The sequence below is a fragment of the Myiozetetes cayanensis genome, unplaced genomic scaffold (assembly GCF_022539395.1).
Source record: "Myiozetetes cayanensis isolate MyiCay16 unplaced genomic scaffold, myiCay2020 scf3, whole genome shotgun sequence".
Lineage (NCBI taxonomy): Eukaryota > Metazoa > Chordata > Aves > Passeriformes > Tyrannidae > Myiozetetes > Myiozetetes cayanensis.
Genome location: NW_026087521.1, coordinates 70,566,032 through 70,585,316, shown reverse-complemented (window position 1 = coordinate 70,585,316; position 19,285 = coordinate 70,566,032). Strand labels below are relative to the sequence as shown.

The following is a 19,285-nucleotide window of genomic DNA, read 5'->3' as shown; positions in this document are numbered from 1 at the left end:
AGCACTGCATAAACCCCTACTAACGTGGCTCATTTTTCCAATACCCATGTAGGAGAAGAATTTGGACTGGTTCCCTCGGATGAGAGCCATGTCCCTGGTTAGCAATGAAGGCGACAGTGAGCAGAACGAAATCAGGAACCTGCAAGAGAGGCTGGAGTCAACCATGAGCCTTGTGAAACAGCTTTCCAGTCAGCTCGCTGAGCTCAAGGAACAGGTAAGTGCCCTGCCAGGGGTAGCAACGTGAGCGCGTGCGGGTGAACGCGCTCCCTTTCATCAGGTCACAGTCAGGACACTGTTACAAAAGAGACTTTTGTCTTAGAAAGGTTTTATCTGTCCCTCCAGTGAGCTCTCTGAGTAGGTGCACTGATACGGGTCTGGAATGAAATTGTACTCTCTTAGCAGCAACAGAGAAGAGGTAAGGAGAAAAGCCGAGGGGGAATTAGTTACGAAATCCTGCTGGGGGGTGTGCAAGGACAGAGGGAAAGCTGCAGGAGCAAGGAAGGGCCGTGCATGTGGAGGTGCTGCACAGCCCGGCACTGAGATGGGCGCCGTGTCAGGAATAGCTGCATACTGATGGGAGCCAGGAGAAAAGCCCTCTGTGTCCCACACTTGGATTTTTTTCCCCCCACTAAGAGTATCAACAGTGCTGTTGTGAAAACAATTTGCCCAGCCTGTTGCTTTGCTTGTGTCACCCTTGTCTTGGTGCCCCTCCTCGGGCTCCCCGTCCTCTCCCGTGTGGAGCACAAGCTGCTGGTCCCCCTTAAAGCCCAGCTCCTACCTAAACCACCTTCCAGGTTTGCTCTCCCTTCAGGATCAAAGGGCCAGCTCCCTTTTTTGCTACACATGCCGTTCACCTCTGGTTTGCTCATTACAGTTTCAGGAAAGCATCTTTGTGTTTTCTTTATGGGAAGCACTTCAGTGGCATCAACAGAGTTATCTAATTATCACCCTTCAAATCCCTCCTTAAAACTTTTTCCCTGTGAAAAAGTCCACAAAGGTTTAGGCTGGATGTGTTGAGACCATTGCTTATTGTGCTTACCCACACCATCCTGGTGGGATTTTTTTTCATCCCCCTCTGGCTGGATCTGTTCTCTCCTGGCTTAAATTTAAACTCTGTGTGGCTGGGACCATCTTTTAATTCCGTGATTGTACAGCATCAAGTGCAAATGCTGACCCCTCTGCAGGGCTGCACAGCACAATAGCAGTGCAAATAATACACTGCAAGACCTGTGGGGGGATAAGAATAATGCACAAATGAGAATAAAATGTCCATACTTTGCAGGAAACAGATCTCCCACTTCAAAGACGTCTCTTACTTGTAATTTTCAGTGCTGAAGAAAAGAATTCCACTCCCTGTTGTTTTGCTTATATGTATCTTGCTCTGTGACTGCTAAATAATAGTAAAAAGAAAAAAAAAAAAAAAAGAGAATCTCAACTCATCTCTCTCTGCCTTTCCACCTTAGATGACAGAACAAAGGAAGAATAAGCAGAGGCTGGGCTTTCTTGGATCAAACACACCCCATGTGAATCATCACATGCCACCACCCTGATACCACGGGGAGAAGCCGTGACTAGCCTTTCATCAGTATTCCCGCTTTATTATAGAATAAAAAAAAAAAACTGAGATTGAGAGGAGTGAACAGTGCCTATTGTTGCAAAGTTAAAAACAACCAAGTGCCAAGATGTTAAGTGGTTTAGCTCTGGGAACAATTTGTAGCTGGTTTGTTTTTTTTTTTCACGGTTGAAAGGGACCACAACCTAGAATGTGAGAGATACGAGGGAGGCTCGTTTGTATTCCTCGACTCGACGGCTGCGACCGAGGGCGGGCAGCGTTTTGGGAGCTGATTTCTCCCGAAAGCACTGGGATAACGGACCTGAGCAGAAGAAGGAGGGATGTTTATTGACACAAACACGACAGCCCGCATCAGAATCAATAGGTCGTCTCTGGCTTATTTGCCAAATAGCAACATTAGTCCTGTTTACTTGGCGTTTACTGGTTTTTTAATTGCCATAAATACGCCTGTCGGGTGAGCAATAACGTTGCTTCGAGTAACTTCTGCTTGGAGGGAAAGGGGAGAAGCCTCAAAAGACTGGAGGGGGAAAAAAAAAAAAAAGGAGAAAAAAACCAGAAAAAAGAGTTGCAAAGAGAAACATTAACGCTTTTGAATTTTAGCTGTCACCATGCAATTTCTTATTTATAACACGGAGCACAATGGATCTACAGCTGTGGGAATGTTATGCACATAACACTGACAACATAACTGGAAGTGATTTCTTTCTCCTGGCTTCAGATGTTCTTGATTAATGTGGCCATGAGGTTTCACATACGGAGGAGTTAAAACTGTGTTTTAAATTCAAGTTCCAATGGAGGATTCAGGACAAAAAAGAAAAAAAAAATTATACCTGTAGTTTGAAGCGTGTATGGGATTTTATTTTTTTAAAAAAGCTTAGAAATGTCTTTCTGTATGGAGCTGTAATGGTGTCATTACCTTCCATAAACTCATCTTCAGTGAGAGTTGACTTGAGTAAATAAGCACCGAATTCTGCCAGCTTTTCTTCTGAGCTAAAACTCGTGGGGTTATGCTTTTGCTTGCCCTCCCTGCTTTTAGGGGCTTGCAGGCCTGGCCTGGCTGGTGGGGGACAGGGGGGCAGTATCAGAGGAGCTCCTCCCAGCTCTGGGCTCTATGAAAGGCAGCAGCCAAGTCACCTGTGCAGGGTTCTGCTCTATCCTGTGTTTCTTGGGATGGCTTAAAAGAAAAGTTACAGGGTTTCCACAGAGCCTTAGAGGGCTCTTGTGTCCTTTAGGAGAAGATTTTTTGGGTGGCACAAATGGGAGTTGTGTTCTCAGCTCACTTTCATTTTCAGTGGGTTTTGGTTACCAGATTGTCTTAGTGCACCTGAAAACGCACCTCTGTTACGTGGAGTTGCTATTTAAACCAAAATATTTTTGCAGTGATTTTTTCCCCTGTAACGTTTTCATTTTGTTATAAATACCATTTTGGTCAAAGGTGAAAATTTTTTTTATTTTTTTTTTGGTGACAGTGATATGGCTGAGATAAAAATAATAATATACTTTAGGGTCTGATTCTTCTACCATTAAAACATTTCCCACTGGTTTAAACTACATCCTTCAAAAATATCAGAAATGGCACAAGGCCAGTGAAAGTGAGTGGTGGGAGAGTGGATTTTCTCCCCCTCTCTGCTGGTGGGCTCACAGCCTGGCTGCTGCCAGACATCAGCTGCTCCCCAGGCCAGAGGGAGTGTGTGGAGACAGCAGGAGCTGGGTGGAGCAGGTCAGTGCCACGTCTTTGCCCCTGAGGCTGGAGGAGATGCGGCTGTGGCGTGGTGAGCTGGTGGCAGGGAAGCTGCCAGGTCAAAGCAGAGCGCAGAAAAGCAGCTGTCTTTGATATTTTAGGGATAAATCTTGGGGGTGCCTTTCCTTCACGCTTGCTGGGTATGAGGACTTGATGCTACTGCTCTGGCGTCGCTGTGGTGGTGAAAACCCCTTCCATGAGCCTTGCTGGTGAGTGAGGATGGGGCTTCATGTACCAGTTAGTGTTTAGCACCCAGGGACTTGCAGTGAATTAATTCTGGGACTTTGCATCAGCCACGCACTGTAACCAGCCACTGGTGTAAGACACAACCCTGCTTGCCTCTGACTAGACCTGCTGTATGCCACAAAGCCAAAGGAGTTGCCCACAAATGTAAAGTCAGTGCTAAGCTGGTGGAGATTCAGACCTTGCAGCTGTATTAGTTCAAGTTAATTTATGCAGTTCACCAGATCTAGTCACAGCTTCTGTTGCAACAGCAATTTCCTCTTCCTCACACGTGTGGTTATTAGAGGCATATAAAGCACAGTTCAATTATAAGATAAATTAAACTATCATTATTTATTGAGGGGGGTGGGTGGTTGGCTAATACTGGAATTGCTTGGCACTTTTCTTGTTTACACTCAGAAAGAGCAGCTGCGCCGCTGCACACCAAGGGAGGTTTCTGCTGCTGGAGCTGGGAAAACTTGAGGCTTGATGCATTTGTGCCCTGAGCTCAGGCCTGCATTTGGGTGCTGCTGGTGCTCTCTCTGTCCTGCACCCCAAAAGACGTCCCTCAAGGCTCCAGAGCCCGAGTACTGCTCCTCAGAAGCGAGAGCTGCAGCATCAAAAACGAAGAGCCGACAGATGTTGGCTTGCCCTTGCCGTGGTGCCTTCCCGGTGTCGATAGCTTTCCAGGAGAGACCTCTGTAATCAGTGACAGCAGGTGATGCTGCTTGCACAGATTGTAAATATATTTTGCTGAGAGTTTTGGCATTTTTGCTGTTTCTGCCAAAACTTAGGCCCCGCCCTGCTCTCGTCCATGTGAGCAATCTGTGCACTCACATGGGGTAACTTGAACAGGAGGCTGCTTGTGTGGGTAATAGTTGCAGGGCCAGACCCAAGACTTAAAGATTGTGAAATATCCCCATCAATGAGTTTATAACAAAAAACACATTATTTTATAGATATATTTATATGTATATCTTTGTTTAATGCAGCTGGGGTATCCTCTTCTTAGGCAGGCATCATTTACCTTACCTATTTATACGAAATGATTGCAAAAGTTAAAACATCTAAGAGCTTTTAATGCCTTACAGGGATTTATAATTATAAGCTCCTTGACAGTTAAAATCTACTTAAGTAAATATGTCCATGGCTGCTGAATGTAACTTTTAATAAAGTGTGTCATTTTATATATGTCTGTCTCACTTATTTTAGGTGCTGAAGGGGGGGAAATGTGTGTTCTGAATTGAAGACTGCTGGGAAACCCAGGCTTGGTGGTCTTGGATGGGGTGTGCATCCATTTCTTGAGATGTCATCAGTACAGTCCTGAGTGGATGAAGGCTGAATCCAGCAATGAAAGCAAGGATTTCTTTTATTTCAGGCACAAATTGTTTTGTTCAGCATGATGGGTCAGATTGCCATTTTTTGCACTTTTTTTTCTTTTTTTTTCCTTTTTTTTTTTTCATGTTTTCAGTGTAACTCTTTCAAGTAGCACGTTTAGAGAGAGACCCTGAGGACTTTCTAGGTGAGAGGATTGAGGGAGGAAGGCAAACAGCCTAAAATCACTGTCCCTCTCAACTCAGGCTGAGGAAATCTCTGGTCTTGTGGAAAAAAAAAAAAAAAAAGCACCCTACAAACCTGTGGCAAGTAAACTACAACATGCAAGTGCTTCTTTGCTTTTTTCCCCTGCTATGTTTATTACAAAAAGTCAGTATTTGTGAGGATGAAAATGAGGCCTCTTCTTAGTGAGAAAAAGCCTGCTAATTAATGAATAAGAAAAATCCTATTAAATAGAGCGTGCTGTTTCTCCTGTGCACTTGTTATACCAACTTGCTGTGGCTTTGAGTAGAATCAGCTTTCTTTTCTATTCTCTGGTACGAGTTTAAAGTTAAATAGAAAGGGGCTGCTTGCTGCTAGGTTTATTAGATGGTCCTGCAAAAAGGATATCCTAAGAGAAAACGGGGATTCGTGCAGCTTTCAACCCAAAATCACAGTCATATTTAAAAACAAAAAGCCCCCTGAACCAGCATTAAGCTCCTAAGCCCAAATGGGAGCATTTTTGCATGGGCTGATGCCAGGGCTCTTTTTTTTTTTTTTTCTTTTTTCTTTTTTTTTTTTAATGTTTTCCCCAAAGGTACATTTCAATTCAAGAGGCATTGCAGGGAGGAAGCGTCTCCCTCGGCACTGTCTGCGCAGACGTCAGCGGGCTCACGGTGTGGCCTGCAAGTGAATTCAGCTCCTCCGTTTACCACTGCTGTGACAAAAGCACCTGTAGACAAGGATGTTTCCATTGGAAAGGGCGTGCTTGTTTTTTTGAGGAGGGCTGCCAGGTTTATTTTTAAGGGGAGAAAACTGAGATTTAAGGCTGCTAACCTCGCTGCTGTCCCGGGATGCCCGCAGGAGCGACCAGCAGCCTGGCTCCTGCTTGCAGGTGCCCATCCTGAGCGTCCCATATTTGCACAAAATCACTCAAAGGAAACTTGGAGCTGCAGGGATTTTAAATGTGCAGTAGTGTGTTGCTATCATCAGCTCACACTTGCCCTCTCTATTTATGTGCTGCACTTTTTTGTAGTCCGAAAGGCAGAAAGCTGCGAGGCACAAGACAAACAGCCTTTATAACTTTGCTATTTCAACGTGTTTCTCTTGCTGCAAACAGCCAACAATTACCCTTTTTTTTTTTCCTACAGTAAGTTTCTTACTCCTTGACACCCATCTCTGTGTCTCCACCTTTGTCTGCTGCCACTCAGGCGAGGTGAGACCTGGGCACGTCCAGAACCACCTGAAGAAGCCAAATCAATAAGCTAATTGTGTAGGAGCATGGTCAAACAGGCAGTTTCTCATCCCTATGACTTAATAACTCCGTTTAAATGTTGTAGATCATCGACATCCAATATCTGACTTGCTTACAAGCAGGAGGTTTTTCTCACAGCCCTTCTTGTGGTAAATTACTGCACGATCTTCACCCCCTCGGCTGGAGCTTGAAACCATCCATAGCCTGTTAAACTGACTGTGGGGATGGCAAGGCTGATAGGAAGAGACGAACGCCTTCTCTTCCAAATTTTAACTGAGTCTGCTGGAATAAAACTGTGCCCTGGTGGTGGGAGCCAGCTGACATCCTTTGGCTGAGCCCCAGCCCTGCTGTGGCTTGTGGTGGACAAGGGCACTGTCACAGCCGTCCTGTTGCCTTGGGAAGCAGGGAGCAGGCCTGCTGCCACGGCCAGCAGCAGGGAGCAGCCATGTGGCCTTTGCCAAGGCAATACACGCCCCTGTGCCAGGCTGTGGAGTCAGCAGAGCCATTTCTTTGTGTGGGGCCTGCCCCTGCCATTCCATCTGGATGGCAAGAGCGGTGTAGGGATCCAGTTACAGCCCAAAGACTCCGATTCCCTTTACAAAATACTCCCTTCTGGCCCCCCAAGTCTGCAATGTGCTCTGTAGGCTTTGTTCCCAATAAAGCTGCCACAAAAAAAACCAAGGACTCTGGCACATCATCATCATAATTTCTCGTAGCGGCCTTCAGCTGGGTTATGTCGACCTGAATTTCACAATCTCCTCCTAGGAGCACTTGCTCCCTTACCAAAGGCATAAGGGCATATTCCCTTGCTCTTTCTTTGCCAGCATTATGGCATGAAACGCCCGGGGACTGTTACTCTGAACCTGGGCACCGTCTGTAGAGGCTCAGCAGAGAGCACAGGGCAACTTGGAAAGGGGGGTTAAAAAAAATTCATTTTCGGTCTCGAGCTGGTGTCGGATGACAGAAGCTGGCTCGGAGCTCGCATCTTTTTTATTCTCAAGTCCGCTTTTGCTGGCTGTGGCGCTGGTTCCGGCCCATTTGCGGCCCAGCAGGGAGCTGCAGCAGCGGCTTCGACTGGGCACGGGAGTTTCCACCCTGACTGGATGAAGCCAGCAGAATTCCTGGTGCCTCCAGAAAACCCTCCCGAACCCTCCGCCTTTCTGCTTCGGGAGCCGAGGGCGTGTTTGTGTTAAGCGTGGCCGCGTGTGGTTCGCACACACGCAACCCAATCCGGGGGTATTTGGGAGCGCTGGCTCGCGGGAGCACGGGTGGGTTGGCTGCGGCCCCAAACAAGCAACGCTGGTGTGAGCGCCGCCGTCCCGTGTGAAACGCAGATTTTTTTTTTTTTTTTGCTGCCCGTGGCAGGACTTTGCTGCTGAAAAAAGAGGAGTCAGGAGAGGAGAGTGTGGTCCCTGGAGCTGTCACGCTCTCCCCAGGCAAGCGTAAACGTCTGTCCAGGTCCCTGGTTGCTCAGCTGGGATGTGGGAAGGTGTTGGGGGTTATCATGCACCTAGACACGGGTTGTGTTACAGATACAGGTTATTGTGCACAGAAAGAAAGGGAAGGAAGGAAATGTCAAGGGAAAGTCACAAGGGTACAAGAAAACGTTGTCAGTGACGGTGATTTTACTGGTGGGATTTATTAAGTTTTAGTTTGTAGTTCTTGTGGAGAGCTAGTGTTACCAGAAGTTGCCTGTCTACATCTTTGTCCATCTTGGGTATCTTTTCAGAAGAGAGGATTTAGCCAGAAGCTCCTGGTCCAATGAAAAGTCTGTTGCTCAGGGTCCTTGGTCCATGAAATCTGGGGGGTTTTTTGCAAGTTTGTTCACAGCACCTCACTTGGGATGAGTGCTCTTTTACATGGTTAGCACAGATCTAAATAAATACAGAAATATAAACCGAGCTGGAAATTTACTGAGTACAAGCTGTCTTGCAAAATTGCCTGTGTTTCCTGGCCCTGGATGGGATGGAAATACCACAAAACTAGCTTCTCTCACAGTAACGTGATACTTCTGCTTCCGGGCTCAGCTGAAAGCAGGACGTGGAAGCACACTCAAGAGAGGAAAAAGAAGAGCAAAAGCAAACTGTAGTCAAGCTCATTTTCAACATGGCAAAATCAAACTATTAATGAGGAAAGATCAAAAAGGAATGAGGGAAAAGGTATCTAACCTGGCTTGATCCAACCTCCAGCACAGCACTTCACCTTCCTCAGGGTGAAACAGGGACATCCATCCAACCTGCCTGTGTCACTGCTCACCCAACAGCCTTCAGCAGCCCCCTCAAAAGAGAGGAAGGGAAGGTCTGTGTCCCCAGCACTGCCCATGTCCTGGCTGTCCCCTCCTGCCTCTGCCAGCAAGCGTCCTATTAACAGCATCTTCTGAGAACTGATAGAGACCACAAGTGTGCTTTCAGTCAGGCCAGCAAATAACCTTCAGCTAAGTCTGCCCACGGCTGCTTTGGATCTGGTGATCTGCATTTAGAAATGGTATTTTTAAATGTTGCCTGAAGCCATTTGGTCCCCTCTTCATTTTATGTTTCAGTTGTCATTTATAGCTTATTATACAAGCCGTTCAAAAGCCAGACAGACACTGGAGGGGAAGCCAGTGAGTCCTGAGCTGCCACACACTGAAACCTCTGAAAGTCTTGCCCTGGCTTTCAAAGGTCTTGGGGCTGGCACCCCCACCAAGGGAGCTGCAGCTCCGAGGATTCCTGGCTCTGGGACACACCCCGTGCATTCCACGTTTCCCCTGGAGCCGGGGAGTTGCTCTTGGCCAGAGCCAGGCAAGCCCCTGGCTGGGGCAGGGCAGCTCTCACAGCCCGGGCACAAGGAGGTCAACTGATTTGCTCAGGTCACCAGTGCGTGAGCAAATGACTCATCCCAGATTTTCCTGGCTCCTAAACCTTTGCTCAGACCACAAGGCTGCTTAATGACTTAGCAGGGCTCTGAGGAAGAAAGCTATAAATTGCAAACACGCTATGGCTAAATGGCTGGTGAGGGTGTTTTCCACGTGCCACTTACAAATCTAGAAGAGCTAACTAGTGCCTGGGAGTTCCTGACAGAGTGGGGAAAGCCAGTTGTTTGATGAAGCAATGGTTTCATTAAACATAAACAAACAAAAAAAAACCCCTGTTACTTTGCCCCCTGCTCTGTGATAAAATCTTTCCACCTCCAGCTCTTGTGCCTGATTCCCGTGCAGGGCCCTGTGCTGTGACCCTGAAGGTAAAAGTTGCCTCTTGTTAGAGCTAGGACTAGTTTGTACTGCCTCAGCTTAAACCAGCCCAGGTCACAGAGCCATCGAAAAGCCTCAGGTGGGCAGGATGGCCTAAGAGGGGCATGGTGCCACAGTGCCAAAGGGCACCCTGATGCGCCTCAAGGCTGAGAGTGACATCTTATGGGAGGACAGATGTCCCAAATCAGCCTCAAACACAACTGCACAGCCCTCACCAGCATGTCAGTGGTGAGAGAATGGGCATAATTATCCAGCTCACTCCTATGGGATGGCTTAAACCCCAGCAAAAGTTCCTCATCATTTGGGAACGGTGGCCAAACAGGCTAACCTTTGCTGGGAAATGTGCTGCTGCCCTTTGGTGACATCTCAGCTCACTCTGGTGGCACCCTGATGCTGGCAACCATCTGAAACCCAGAAGTATTTCCTTGAGGGAGATGCCTCATGGTTTCCTGTTGCTGGTTGTGCTGAACTCAGAAAGCAGCTGTGGAACCAGTAAGTGCAGACAGGCGAGGGGGCTGCAGATCCCCCAGGCCAGGCTGCTCTGGCCTCTGAGCATCCTCGCAGTATGGGGAGTTATTACCACATTACTCTATTTTAATAACAATCCATTATTTTTCAAACATATGAAACAAAACAGGGCACTGAGCGTCAAGCTGTCTGAATAGGGATTTTTTTTTTTTTTTTAAGGAAATCCCTGGACATCAATGGGCAGACTGAGGGAGTCAGATGCCACACAGAGAGGGGGGCCAGACCCAGGCCCCCTGTCAGCCCTGCAACAAGCAGCCCAGGACAGCTGGCACTAATTGGCACTTTCCTTGGCGGTGGATGAAGTGCCAAGGAGACAATGGGGCCTGGGCTGGTCTCTGGTGCCTGGAGGTGATCCCCAGCACTGACACCAAAGCTGTGTGGGAGCACAGCAAGGAGAAGCTGCAGTCACTGCTCTGCTCAGAGAAGAAAAGACTTTTGGAGAGTAAGTGAGTCCACCTCCATATGATGTGTGCCCAGCACCAGGAGACACCATGGCACAGCCATGAGGGCAGGGAGCACGTGGTGCTGCTGGCCACTGAGCACCAGGGGTGGTGTGGCAGTGGCCTGGTAAAGCTTGTGGTCACGTTGAGTGGTCATGGGCAGCTGGCCCAACCCATGACTCCCACTGAAACCTTCAGCACAAGTGTCCCCATGCTGGAAACTCACAGCAGGAGGGTAAAGGGCTTATGAAAAGCTGTTGCTCTCTGCAGTCGTGCAGAGCTGGAAAGAAATTCAAGAGTGAAGCTGGGACACCTGGAACACAAACGGGCTGCTAGAAAGAGCAAGAAACACCTTCGTAACAGAACATAACTTGACAGGGAGGGAGATAAAGAAAAAATAACTTTTTTTTAAGAAATAAAATTATCCTCTAAGTTCTGGATTGTGTTATAACAGGGCTTATTGTGTGTATGAGCAGTGATTCCATCAGTACAAATTTTTTTTGGTGAAAAGTTATATTCCCCATCTTAGACTTATCCATTGGCAGCTCAAAGGCACTGCTTCGTTTTGAACTTTGTGAACAAATTCAGATGGGGGGAAAAATACCCATTCCCACTTTCCAATGAGAAGTTCACCATGGTCAAAAGTGCCCTGAGCTTAAGCTGCACTGAGAGTCCAAGCCAGTTGCAGTCCCAGCAGCGTGACGTCTGAACCCCTGTGTTTAGGATTACCTCCCAGGTTCTCCAAAACTAAGGACACTTTTTAAATTATTTCACAAAATACAAGCCAAGTAAATGTGTGGATAATTCTTCTTGTTTGTCCCTTGGATTTGGAACACACAGTTTAGGCTTTGGTCCCTTTCCTCTTCCTTCAGTACAAACAGGAGAAGCAGCTGAAGGACTTGGAAGCTGCAGGGATGAAGTGGAGCTCTTGGGCAGTAACTAGAGCCGAGCCGAGGGAGAACAGCTGCAGGCTGGACACCAGCAGACGTGTTCAGGGCTGTCCCCTGGGAGCAATGGGTGGGGAGGGGTGGTCCTTCACCTCAGGAGGTCCTCAGCCCTGCTGGTGCCAGGGATTTGTGTCCCTGCAGCGCAGCTCAGGGTGGTTGTGCTGGAGGGACACAGCTGGAGAAAGTGTCCTCCCTGGGGAAGAGGAGTTGGGGGGGGTGGAGAAGAGGTGGCTAATGAGCTAATAGCATGCAAATGAACGTTTGGCTGGAGTTTACACACACAGCTACAGCTGCCTGGCAGTGCCTAGAGAGGTAGAATCACGGAATAATTTGGGTTGAAATGGGCCTTTAAAGATCATCCCACTGCAGTGAGCAGGGACATCTTCAACCAGGCCAGGTTGCTCAGAGCCCCATCCAACCTGGCCTTGTGTGTTTCCAGGGATGGGGCATCCACCACCTCTCTGCGGAGTCTCTCCCAGTGCTTTACCACCCTCACTGTGAAATACTTCTTCCTTATACCCAATCTAAATTGATCCTCTGTTAGTGTAAAACCATTACCCCTTGTCCTGTCACAACAGGCCCTGCTAAAAAGTTTGTCACCATTTTTTTTTGTAAGCCCTCTTTAAGTACTGAAAAGCAGCGGTGAGGTTTTCCTGGATCCTTCTCTTCTCCAGGCTGAACAATCCAAGCTGTTTCAGCCTTGCCTCTCAGCAGAGCTGCTCCATCCCTCTTCATGGCCATCCTCTGGTACAACAGCTCCACGTCCTTGCTCTGCTGGGCCCCCAGAGCTGGAGGCAGCTCTGCAAGGGGGTCTCCCCAGAGTAGAGGGGCAGAATCCCCCCCTGCCCTGCTGCCCACGCTGCTCTGGGTACAGCCCAGCACACATTGCTGGCTCATCCAGCCCCACAAGCTGATGTCCAGCCTGTGCTGATTTTCTCAGATCCAACACCTCCTTGCCTGCATCTCTGGACCTCCCTTTGCAGGGAGGAGACAGGATTTTTTAGCAATTGCATGACTGGTGCTTGGTGTGTGCCTCCAGGGGTGAGGCCCAGGCCCAGCCCAGCCCAGCCCAGCAGCAGGATCTGCACTAAACTTTATAGCACAGCTGCAAAAAACCCCTATTGAACTCTCCCTTCCACCTCTCTGTACCAGTCTTGGCATCCCTGGGGATTTTCCTGTCATAATCCTGTCTATGCCATTGACTTATACAATAGTAATTGAGCTTCAAATTTAATTACAGTATGGGAACAAGCTGTCACTTGATTGAAGACATTTCCTTGACTATTTATTGAAATAAATAGTTTTACCTGACTTTGCAATTTGAAATGAAAGGACTAGACATTGGGAACTCTTTTATGGCTGTGTTTATATCCTTCCTGTCAGGTGCAGCTCTTCAATGAAAGAAACCAAACTCTGGTTTCCAAAATGCTCCCAGAGATTCCTCTTTTCCTAAACCTCCATTGGTTGTAGCTCATGGAGAGTTTCCCATCCACTGTTTCATACCCAAAGCCAAGAAAAATAGCAGTGCTTCAGCACCTATAACGACTCAAGTGCTTTAGGCAGGTTTGTATCATATGGGAATGCCAAGACAAGGGATACAGGTCAGAAAAACACTCATGATTGTTTTATCCCATGATTAAATGGAGCCAAGAGAGGTGGAAGAGGGCGTGCTCTTGGGCATCACTTTTCCCAGGTGTGCTGACCCCTGTGGGCCTGAGGGAAACTGAGGCATCCCAGCCCCATGTGTCCCAGAGCTGGGAGTGGGACCTGCATCCCCAGGGGCACTGGGACTCCTGGAAGGCAGCAGGGTTGGTGGGAACAAGGTGCCTCCACATCTTGGAGAGGATGGACCAGCGAGAGCAACGGGGACCTGATTAAGCATTTCTGTGGAGCATGATTTTTGTGTGGCCTCTTCCCTTTAGTGATAAGGCTCTCAAATTACCCTTCCACAGCTGTGGAACATTCACACTCGCTGTCTGAGAGAGAGAAAACAAAACCCTCAGCACCACTTTGGTCCCAATACTCTTTTCTCACAACCAGTTTTACGTCCAAATGAAAGCGAGCACTCTCCAAAAACAGACTAACAGTTGTTTTGCAATTTGCAGGCTCTCTCCGATCCCTCATTTCAAGGCCTTCCTAATTCCCACCCAGCTGCACCTGCTCCCACGAGACCAGGGGACACTGGGCAGGAAGGATTTGCCATATCTGCAGGGTCATGCCCTGGGCAAGAAACGTCTCTAATTAGAAGGATTGATGCATACAGAGGGTTTAACTGTTGCTTTTACAGGGATATTTGGGTCTTCCAAACAGGCACTGTGTCCACAAGTTCTGTCCAGGGAAGCACAAACACCTGGCACTGGGGCTGAAGATGCTCTGAGGGTGAGCCCGTAGTTAAAGGAACTTGGCTGCTTCTCCAAAAAGTGCTGGGCAGCATCATTTGTGCCAGAACTGCTTGCCTGGAATTCCTCTGTGTGACTATCTCACCTGTAATAAGCAATCCATTCCCTCCAGCCTTTACAGTTACCCTCCATAGTGATCAATGCCCCGGGCATTTAGTTTTAGGATAATATAAAGTTATCAGAGAGCAATTCTCCCCTGCTGTGACTTGATGTCTCCCTCCACGACTTCACACTGTGAAATCCATCCTTTTCCAGGACTGCTGCAAACCCTTTGGGTGTGTGAGCCAAAGGCTGACACCCAACTGCACCTGGACCTGCAGAAAGCCCAGCCCCAGGTTCTCAGCACCTACCTGAGACCACCTCAGACTTTGGAGAAACTCGAGATTCTGCCAAAATTCACAACCGAGGCCCATTTTTACTTTGCTTGGGTTGTTTCCTACCAGAAATTCTTGCTTTGTGAGTAGAGACATCCATTTCAAAGCTGATGCTTATTTTGTAGTCCCAGCCTGGTAGGGGTTTTTTTGTACCCGCTTTGTTATGGGTGAATCACACACCTTTGCTGACACTGTCTCACACCACCTTTCTCACATCATCTTTTGGGCCTGGGTAAGTGTTGGAAGAACTTCCCCTCATATCCTTCCAAGGGGACAAATGTTTTTTAACCTGTGTGCAGGCAAAGTTTTCCTGCCACATACATAAACTGAGGCAAAGAGGCAGACCTTGTGAAGAAGAACCAGGATGGTTTCTGTCCCATTAAGGGAATTTATGAGAACTCAACATAGTTTTAGGGGGGCAAAAAAGTGTTTACTTAGATGATGGACGTCTGTTGAATATTAATCTTTTCTGGCTATATTGCAGGCTTTCTTAAAGAAAGCCTAAATTATTCAGGAGTATTTGCATGCTGAGATACAGCAAATTTACAGGCAGTACAAATCAGACTCTTGCATCTTAACATGAAGGGAAACCGAGTGCCAAATTTGGCTTCTTAATACTTTATTGGCCACCTCCTGCTAAGTAAAATAATTAAGCTGCTCATTAAGATACAACATACATCACGCTGAAACAATGGCCACTTTAATCCTTTTATAATCTGCAAAATAACTGCGAGATGCCACAAATCCATATTTTAGGCGAGCTGCTCTTTTCACCCTGTTTTACAGGGCGGCAGTGATGGGGATGAACAGCAGGGATGCAGAAGGCTCTGCCGCGGGAACGTGGCGGGGGAGGGTGGTGCTGACCGAGGCTGCCCCGGGGGCTGTCCCCTGCTTTGTCACCGAGCAGGAATGTCGTCCCCCCGGGCTGTGCTGGCGCTGCTCCTCACTCCCATCACCTCGCTGGAAGGGGAAGCGCCAGCCTTATTTATGTAACAGCTGCTGTTTTTAGGTGCTGTCACTCACACGTTCGCTGGAAAACATGGTACTTGAAGAGCTGCTACGCTAGTACAGCGTATGCCGGAGGCAAAACTATATATATATGTTAAAAAAAAAAAAATGCTTGCAAAAAAAGAATTAGAACAGGATTATTGCAGCGTGTCAGCCTCCCATCCAGTGCAGCGCCTCGCCAGGGCCACCTTTTAGAAACTCTCCTTTGCTTTGCAGCTGGAATTGGTTTCATTTCATTTCTCCAGTCAAGAACCTAGGAGATCTTCACAGGTGATCCAAATTCCTGCTGGGCAGGTGTCAGTGACCTGGTGTGGAGGAAGGAGCAGGGACTCAGCAGTCAGGCAAAAGCAGCCCCTGTCAGGCTGGGGCCAAGGACATCTCACCTTCTTCTGCTGTCCTCCACCTGCCTCAGGGTCACTGGTTCCTCCTCATGTCCAGCTCAGGGTAAAAAATACCCTCTCTCGAGTTTTAAACGTGTGCTATGCAGCCTGAAATCCAGCAGTGCCAGTTCTGAGTGGAGATATCCACAGGGGTTTCCATCAGAAGTCCTGTTCATGCAGTTATAAACTGTAATACAAAACCAGAGCTGCTGCTGGGAAATGTCCCCTTGGACAGGGCAGTGTGTGACCTCCATGGATGTGAAGTCTTTCGGTGGCTCTGGCTCATCATCAGAGCTCATCCATCAGATTTCCAGTGCTTGTCCTCAAAAGCAGATCTCTGCTATATTTTTAAGGTTATTTTAAAGCCAATACATATATTTTCCCCCGCCACCCCAGATTATAGAATGTGTGTAGAGGTGAATGTGTGTAGAGACACCTTGTCTGGAATGGAATGGAATGGAATGGAATGGAATGGAATGGAATGGAATGGAATGGAATGGAATGGAATGGAATGGAGTGCTTGCTTGAGTCAGTGAAAACCTGGCTACTGGTTCCAGTGGGCTTTGTGCTTGGCTCTCACACTAAACTGTCCTACATGTCCTAACTAGCACCTCACAACCCCTGACATTTCTTTTCCCTTCCCCATCCATCTCACATATTTAATACACGTCCACGAGCAGCTGAACGTGGAAGAAGGGAGAAGCCTGAGAGAAATTAGGAAAGTCAATTGAATAGAGTAGAACAGAACACAAACAGAATATTTCAGTTGGAAGGGACTTATAGTAATCATCCAGTCCAACTGCCTGAGCACTTCAGGGCTTAGCAAAGGTTAAGATGTGTTGTTAAGGGCATTGTCCAAATGCCTCTTAAACACTGAGAGGCTCCAGACATCGAACACCCCTCTAGAAAGCTTGGTGTCTGGCCATCTTCTTGATAAAGAAATGTTTCCCAATGTCCAGTCCAATCCCCCCTAGCACAGCTTTGAACCATTCCCACAGGTGCCATCACTGGATACCAGTGAGAAGAGCTCACCCAAACCTCTTGCAGGGGAGAAGGTGACAGATGAATGCTTGGTGGTCTCCTGTGTACCTGGGTGACGCCACATTTTCTCCCAGCTTTGCCAGTCTGTGTGCACAGATGTGGGAGGAGAAGAAGAGAAAGGCTGCAATGGATGGACATGATGTAGAGGGACACATGGCAGACACCAATCTGCCATGTGTCCCTCTACTTGCCTGGACCAGAGAGCTAGGAAGGAATTTAGGGCTGGTCCCACCTGATGAACCACTTCAGCTGTTGCATGGAGCAACCAAGAAGCCATGGCCTCAACCCCAAGCCTCTCCTGTGTGCTTCAGTCCTTCCTCAACACGTCTGGCCAGGTCCTCAGCTGGGGTAGATCAGTCTCTCCTTTGAAACCAGTGCTTTGACCTGCAGCAGCTGTGAATTTGACACGGCGCCGTCTTGCAGCTCCCCCAGCTGTGTTTGATTTACATCTGGATCTACTTGGAAGTTCACGTCAAAGGAAGGAAGGGGTAGAAGCGGCGCAGGAGGGACGGCTTGGAAAATGCCCTCTGCTGGAGGGAGCCAGGCCCCACGGAAAGGCAAAGGGATGGGTGGTGATCAGGCACTGATTTTCTCCCTCTTCCCTCGCCCCTGACGATGCCAAGCTTCCTGCAACTACTGATTATGATGATTACAGTGTTTCTGGTGTGTATGTGTTTGTGCACACGTGTGCAGTGGTTTCTTGCTAAACCCCACTTCGGTTGGACGCTGCCAGATGGTACAAAAAAGCTTACCGGAATTTCATTTTCAAATAAACCACAGGCTTGGATGAGCTCATGTTGTTCCACATAAAAAGCCACAAAATTCAACAAAGTGATGTTGTTTCAAGACGGGAACATGTCAAGCGAGAGAACCATCCGGTCGGCTCTGAAAGAGCCACACACACTCCCCCACCCTCACGCTTTCAGGAGCTGTTTACGTACGAACGCCGGGCACACGGCGCTGCAGCTCGGCTTAAACACCTCCCCGCAGCTGATGTCTGTGGAGCAGAGCCCTGGCAGAAATGGCTCGGGAACCACAGCTGCCTGTAAGCCTTCCTGTTTTATTTTAACCACTCCTGAAAGGCCGGCGGCCCCGAAGGAACTCTTTCTCCACGGGGACAGGTACAGCGCCACTGCTGCGGGGACGTGGCTCCGGGGAGATGCCCTTGCTGTCGTCACTGGGGCAAGGGAGGTGACCTCCCGCTCAGCTCTCACAGCCCAGAGGCTTGGGGACCATTCTGGGAACCAAACTGGGACCAGCTGCCCATTTTATACGTAGCTCTCTGCTGTCACAGCTTTGCCAGAAGTGATTGCCCCAGGTGGGGCAAGGACGAGCAATTTGGACACTGAGGGATAAAGCAGCAAAAGGTCTTTCAGCAGTGCAGCGGTTCCTGCTCTGCTACACCCAAAAGCAGAGCCCCAGAGGTCTTCTCTCCCCCAGTACCTGCAAGGTGGGAGCCACAAAGCCATCAGCAACAGAGGCTGAGCAGGGCGAGGATGCAAGTCACCCACAAGAGGAGAGCCCTGCCCAAAAACCCCACTCTCCCTTCCTCACCCACCCCGAGCTGCCTGGCAGAACCTGGGTATCTAACTTCTCCTGTGCATTCAGCCCCAGACAGCCCAGTGCTGGCATAAACAGCCCTGTGATTTAATAACAAACAGGCAGAAGCCTTCTCTCCCCAGGGAAAGAGCCACCGCCAGCCTGTGGCCAAGGAATTAGGTCTTGGCCTGGCTAAGGGTGTGCGGCAGAGCTGCTGGGGAAAGCGAGCCCGGCGCTGGGGGCCAGCAGCCACAGCACAGCCTCCCACGGCATTCTGGCACAGGGCTGCGTCTGCAGAAGGGCTACAGCCTTGCAGTGGTGAGACTTGCAGCTCCTCAGCTGTAGGACCCAGAAGCACAGCACCAAGAGGGGCCCATTCTCCAGCCAGGGAGAGGCCAGCGCCACCGCCCCGAGGAGGTGGCGGTGGAATTTCGCTGTGTCCCAGCACTGCAAAAAGTGCTTGGAGCCACATTTACTGCAGGAAGAACTTGGTTTACATTTTAAAATGCACCTTGCTGTTGGCATGCTGCTGTGGATGGCTCAGCAAGCGCCGACTTGGGCTGATGGGCATTGCCCCAGACCGCCCTGCCTTGGGCTGAGGGTCCTTTTTCATGCCTATTTTCAGCTGTTGCCATGCTGCCTGTTGTTTCCAGGGCTGTGGCCTTCCTGCTCCTGAGGAAGCATCCAAACACCAGCAGAGACATGCAGCAAAGGCATTTTTTTTTCCTCCTCCTTAAACTCTCGGGCCTGCAGGATAGATTTTGTTTCAATTGCATCTTTATAAATAACTTTCTATTTCGCAGCACTCACCTACTCGTTTTCTGACCTAGTTCGAATCAATATCACCGATAATTATCTGTCAGAGCATTTATGCATCACTGGAAGGTGACTAACAAGGAAAAGTTTTTTGGTTTGGTTTGTTGTTTTGTTTTTTTCCAGGCCACTTTAAGTGAATTAACCAAACACGAGTGATAGTAGATGGATGGAGACTAGGTAATCATTTTTACCCATGAATAAATGCACTCCCACAAGGAGAAGCAATCAGGGTATTCCTGATAGCTCCAACAGCCCCAGGA

General features: G+C 48.5%; 1 protein-coding gene across 1 annotated transcript in view; it reads left to right on the top strand.

Annotated features, from left to right (window-relative positions):
* Positions 1-4,723, top strand: part of ITPR2 (inositol 1,4,5-trisphosphate receptor type 2) — a 230,833-nt gene extending 226,110 nt beyond the window's left edge. Inside the window, 2 exon segments of the mRNA XM_050325375.1 lie at positions 53-214; positions 1,464-4,723. Coding sequence (XP_050181332.1) covers positions 53-214; positions 1,464-1,550 — 249 coding nt within the window. The 3' untranslated portion in view covers positions 1,551-4,723.
* The last annotated feature ends 14,562 nt before the right edge of the window (positions 4,724-19,285 follow it).